Source organism: Otolemur garnettii, unplaced genomic scaffold (assembly GCF_000181295.1).
Source record: "Otolemur garnettii isolate 467f Iridium unplaced genomic scaffold, OtoGar3 scaffold00037, whole genome shotgun sequence".
In the NCBI taxonomy this organism is placed as follows: Eukaryota; Metazoa; Chordata; class Mammalia; order Primates; family Galagidae; genus Otolemur; species Otolemur garnettii.
This window is the reverse complement of record NW_003852432.1, coordinates 554340-560504: the sequence shown is the minus strand read 5'-3', so window position 1 is coordinate 560504 and position 6165 is coordinate 554340. Positions and strand designations below refer to the sequence as shown.

Sequence of the window (6165 nt, the reverse complement as noted above, 5' to 3'; positions counted from 1 at the left end):
TTTTTTTTTTTTGGTTGCAGCCATCATTGTTGTTTGGCGGCCTGGGCTAGATTCGAACCCGCCACCTTGGGTGTATGTGGCTGATGCCTTAGCCACTTGAGCCACAGGTGCTGAGCCATCAATTTCATTTTTAAAGGATTTGGTTTTTTTTTTAATTTTTAACTTTTTAGAAACAGAGTCTTGCTCTGCTGCCTAGGCTGGGGTGCACTGGTGTAATCATAGCTCACTATAGCCTCAAACACCTGGGTTCAAAGAATCCGCTTCCCTTAGCCTTCCAAGTAGCTAGCACTACAGGTGTGTGCCATCACACCCAACTAATTTTTATTTTAAATCTTTTTTTGGTGGGTCAGGCACAGTGTCTCACACCTGTAATTCTAGCTCTCTGGAAGGCCAAGGCAGGATCCCTTGAGTTCAGGAGTTTGAGACCAGCTTGAGCAAGAGGGAGACCCAGTCTCTACTAAAAATAGAAAAATTAGCCAGGCATTGTGGCAGATAGCTATAATCCCAAGCTACTCAGGAGGCTGAGGCAGGAGGATCACTTAAGCTTAGGAGTTTGAGGTTGCTGTGATCAAGGCTAATGCCATGGCACTCTAGCCTGAGCAAGAGAGTGAGATTGTCTTTAAAAAAAATTCTTTTGGGGGGTAGTGAGAGGGTCTCACAATGTTGCCCAGGCTGGTTTTGGCCTCAAACAATCCTTCTGCCTTAGCCTCTCAAAGTGCTAGCATTATAGGCATGAGCCTCCACTTTCAGCATTAAAAGGCCTTTTAACAGATCTACCAAGAATAAATTCTTAGAATCTGCCTTTGCCCCCAAAACTTTAGGTAGCAGGCTTAGTTAGCCTCTGGACACAGGCAATTTATAGGAGGAACTTGGAAGTATGAGGGGGAAAAAAATGATTGTTTACTTAAACATATAAAGGCTTCATTTAAACTTTTAACCCAAGAAAGGCATCAAAAGTCTTTCTTACCTAAATATCACTGCAAGGCGATCTAAGAACACAGTGGGATCTGAGGATATGCCATTACTAGGCTCCTGAGACAACAGCTGAAGAGACAAGGACATTAACATTCAGTCATCCCATGTATAAACCTACAGTAAACACTGCAATATACCCTTAAACACCAACTTTTATCTCAATCTCTGCTTATTTGCTTATTTCTTTACAATGGACTCCTAAAAGTTACTCAAATGGTACAACTTTAATTTATATTGTCAAATTATTTTCCTCCATCTTATTCCATATGCTGGTCAAGACCACATACTACATTTGACTATCTGACCACTGTGAGAAACAGTTATCATCTGACTTTTTCCAACAACTCTAACTATGATTAAAATAGTATATAAAATAGATTGCATATATACTTTATATAAAAGGTAATATAATCAAATTTATATTTGGCTTTATATTATGAAGCTTTAGAATTATGGCTTTATATATTTTAAGCAAGTTGCCCCTCATTCTTATTTCCTAAAATTGCAGACATTCTAATGTATCATTAGAGATGAACTTTAGAATCATTATGTCAAATTCTAAAAATTCCACTAGTATGTCTATTTCACTATTAACACAATTAGAAAAGAGTTGACATCTTTATAATTCTCCAGGGACAAATGGTAGGTTATGGTTTTAACCGCTAACTGGTTATTACTGATATAGTGAGAATCTATTGATTTTTAAGTACTTAATCCTTATATATAGCTACTTTGACTCACATTAATTTGAATAAATTCTCAGTTCATTCTCTTGGCTTTTTAGATTGATAAAAGATCATCTGTAAATAAACAATTCTAATACTTGTTTCACACTTTGCTTAATTGGACTCACCTTTTTCAATGCCATAACCTGAACAGAACATAATTCACTAAGACATTCAGTAATCTTATCCAAAGGTAATCGGGCTAGGACAAGTGCTGTTCCTGAAAAACAAAGGAAGATACAAATGAAGAACATAAAAGCTAAACTGAAGTAACTCAATTAATTGGTCTACATCATACAGAGTAACAGAACAGGATGACTGGTTCCATTCTTTGAAAAAGATCAGCAGTATTTTAAAAATTATAACATTGTTATTTATGGTTGTTTTTTCTTTATTTGGCTTGGATTTCCATAAGACCTTCACACCGACACTTACAACTAAAAATAACATTAACTTATTTTTCTTTTCTTTTCTTTTTTTGAGGCAGAGTCTCACTATGTCACCCTCAGTAGAGTGCGGTAGCGTCACAGCTCACAACAACTTTAAATTCTTGGGCTTAAGCCAATTCTCTTGCTCAGCCTCCCAAGTAGCTGGGACTACAGGCACCCACCACAACACCTGGCTATTTTTTTGTTGCTGTTGCAGTTGTCATTGCTGTTTAGCTGGCCTGGGCTGGTATGTGGCCAGTGCCCTACCCACTGAGCAATGGGGGCCGCTGACATTAACTTATTTTTCCTCAGCAGCCTACTGGTTTAAAGATGTTTAAATATGTGTCCCTCTTCCATTTCGTTAAAGATTTAAAATCTCCTTCACAAAGTCAATAACAAAGCTTTTTTTTTTTTTTGCAGTTTTTGGCAGGGGGAACCCACCACTTCCTATATATGGGGCTGGTGCCCTACTACTTGAGCCACAGGTGCCCTCTGAGCAAAGCTGTTTTTAAATGTAAAACATAGCGCAAAGTTTCTCTAACCACCCAGAGATTCTGATTTAGCAAGTCAAAGAGTCTTTATCCGTGATAACTCAGGCAATTCTTGTAAAAGAAATATTGACACAATCCTTAGGAAGAATGGGGCCAATGGAATGAAATTAAGAATTTTACTCTCTGCTGTGAAGGCTATGTTAACCAGTTTGATGAAAACATTTCAAGTTGTATATAAAACCAACACTGTACCCCATGATTGCATTAATGTACATCGCTATGGTTTAATAAAAAAAAAAAAAAAAAAGAAAGAAAGAGAAGAATTTCACTCTCATTCTACCACAACACACCCTGTGACCTTATGTGAGATCTGGGGATCCAATTCATCTGCAAAACACGCAATCTGAACAGCAAAGCATTAAGTTTGCCCTTTTTTTTCCTTAAAAATAAATTACAAGCTCAGCAGCTAGGGCACCAGCCACCACCAGAACTGGCGAATTCGAATCCAGCCCAGGCCTATGAAACAACAATGACAACTACAACCAAAAATTAGCTGGGCACTGTGGCGGGCGCCTGTAGTCCCAGCTATTTGGGAGGCTGAGGCAAGTGAATTGTTTAAGCCCAAGACTTTGAGGTTACTGTGAGATGTGACACCAAGGCACTCTACTGAGGGTGACAAAGTAAGACTCTATCTCAAAAAAAAAAGAACAGAAATAGTTCGCATGTAAGGCCATCCACTCTTGCCAAAGCTAACTGTTAAACAGAGAGGCTTAGAAGAGGCTGTACAAGTCGTTTTACCCATTTCTTTATTTGACATACCCCAATCCTTTCTAATTTACTAGCTATAAGGATTTCATTACCTCATAGAACACCCCTATCTGTTTTCAGAAGTTTGGTTAGAAAGTGTAATCCTTCTAGGAACCAATTTGTGCTTCCCTATAAATGGCTGACAAATGATAACATGATCCCTTTTTTTTAAGATAATCTTTCAAATATTTAAATGTAGCCATCATATTTAAAGTCTTATTCCTAAACTTAGTATCTCTTACTCTTCTATAAATTCTGAGCCTCATCAGCACTCTGGCTGTGTACATCTGGGCAGCCAATCACTCAGGAAAGCTGATCAGTAATGGTTAAAGACTACTAAGAGACCAGAATCCCTGACTTCTATACACTAATCCATGCATTCTACCTTTCAATGTCCATTTACCTCTTTGGTATAACAAAGCTTATTGGTCTCCCTTTTTAGTCTTTCAACTTAAAAAGCAATTATGTGTAGTATAGATGTGTTATCTCCACCCAAGTCTAAGTATGTGCTATATACGGCAAGCACTATGAATTAATTATATAGCCTTAAAATATTCTAAGAAAAGAGTACACGTACACATGGTCAACACTCTCCTCTAGTGGAACAGCCAGCTTCCCCATTGCTAGGTAGTACATTGCAATTGAAAAACTGGGATATGACTATTGTAAGATAACCCCAGTGAGTGGCCCTGAGGAGATTGTTACTAGTTAACAAAGTAAATACCTTTTAGCAAGCCCACAGCAGCTTCTGGAGACAACATGAAGGAATCAAGGGAACGGGCAATCTCCAGGAGTCCATGAAAGTGCTGAGCCATGTGATCTCGGCAGACAGAGCAAATGTTATGAATGGCTTTGGCTGCAGCAGAAGCCAGGGGCTTTTCACAGAGGCCTTTCATCAAATAGCCCAACACAGGGTCTGGGAAGAAAAGTCAAGTAGTGATTATATACCTGAAATGTAACAAAAATTTCTAGATTGTTAGAACAGAGGTCTGCATACCTTTGACGGCTAAAGAACTCTTTAAAAAAAATTAAAATGTGTTCAGAATGACAACATATAAAATATATAAAAATGGAGCTGATCTCACTGACACAGTGTCAGTGAGGCCCTGAGGAGGCCCTGAGTTCTATTTTACCTTCCATTTCTTCTCTCGTGGCAATCAACTATTCCCTGTAACCCTAGGGATTTGCAGAGTACAGTTTGAAAACCACGCAAGTATATGGCAGTATAGGATATGGCAGTATAAGAAAGTATACAAAGCTCAGAGTTAGAATTTTACCCAGAGACACATTACCTGGTAAAAGAGCCTACACATATCAGGACATGATAGTTGTCTAAAGCTTTTATACGTGTTTCTTTCTAGTTTCAAAAATCCTTAAAAATATCCATCTTTAGCTCTTCTAGATCAATTATTTCACTATGCTTTAATTTTACCAAACATAAAGAGTTCCAAGAAAGATGGAGTTGTTTCTGTTTTTAAGAGACATGGTCTTACCATATTCATTGCCCAGGCTGGAACTGAACGCCTGGGCTCAAGCAATCCTCCCACCTCACCTCCTGTGCAGCTGGGACTGTAAGTACCAGGCACTGTGCCAGGCATTAGAAAGTTGATTATAAAGGTGAATTGCTATAGAGCAAATTCTACTCTTCTTTACCTTCAGGGTATTTTTCTATGGAAAAACTCTAAGAAAAGCTGTGTATTGTTAAAGCACATTCTGAATACTTTAGAGTGACCCTGTAGCAAGCAAACCATGAAAAAAATGGGAGCAAACGAATGTCTTAAAGCCCATTTAAAACTGCAATCTCCATCTTTAGTCTAAAGACCCATACAATGCATAATCTGATCCCTTTCCACCAAAAGCAAACACCTCAAACATGTTCAGCCTAGGAAATGAGAAGACCTGGAATCTAGAACCTAGTCTAAGCCAACTCTAAAACTGTTAGACTTTTGTGATTCTCAAATTGATCATTTGTTGTTTTGACATCTGAAGTATGAACACAGTCATTTGTCTACTGCTAAAGACACAAATCTAAGTCAGATACTATAAGATGGTACTGAATAAGTCTTAATAAGCATGTGTAGCTCAATCTAGCTTTGCTGCTTACTGCAGATGAACTGAAGGTATTAAACTAAAACAGGCCAGGTGCACTGGCTCACAAATGTAGTCCTAGCACTCTGGGAGTCCAAGGAGGGAGGACTGCTTGAACTCAGGAGTTTGAGACTAACCTAAGCAAGAGCAAGACCCACTAAAAATAGAAAAATTAGACAGCATCTTGGCTTGGCCTGTAGTCCCAGCTACTTCACAGGCGAGGGCATAAGGACTGTTTGAGCCCAGGAATTTGAGATGGCAATGAGCTGGGATAATGCCACTACACTCTACCCAGAGCAACAGAGACTCTGTCTCAAAACAAACAAACAAACAAATAAACAAACAAATAACAACAACGGAAAGGAAGAAAAGAAAAACAAAAGCATTTGCAAACACTTTAAAATGGTAGGCTGAACTTGGAAAGTGGTCAGTTGTGATGTGATTGTGGCTATCATATGTGCAATATACAGAAACAAGAAAAAGTAAAATAATCATTCTTTTTAGCAAGTGAAAGGTTACTAAAATCATATATAAAATAAAATTAAAAACTGATAAAAGTATACCAAGGAAACAGGGTGGCACCTGTGGCTCAAAGCAGTAGGGCGCCAGCCCATATGCCAGAGGTGGTGGGTTCAAACCCAGCCTCGGCCA

At 38.5% G+C, this 6165-nt stretch overlaps 1 protein-coding gene across 2 annotated transcripts in view; it reads right to left on the bottom strand.

The window, feature by feature from the left end:
* TNPO3 (transportin 3) overlaps window positions 1–6165 on the bottom strand; it is a 102216-nt gene that overhangs the window by 30808 nt on the left and 65243 nt on the right. For both annotated transcript variants that reach the window (XM_003789744.3, XM_023513204.1), the window contains 3 exons: window positions 4151–4342; window positions 1829–1920; window positions 968–1044 (listed from right to left, as the gene is read on the bottom strand). In XM_003789744.3, coding sequence (XP_003789792.1) covers window positions 968–1044; window positions 1829–1920; window positions 4151–4342 — 361 coding nt within the window. The remainder of the gene's footprint in view (window positions 1–967; window positions 1045–1828; window positions 1921–4150; window positions 4343–6165) is intronic.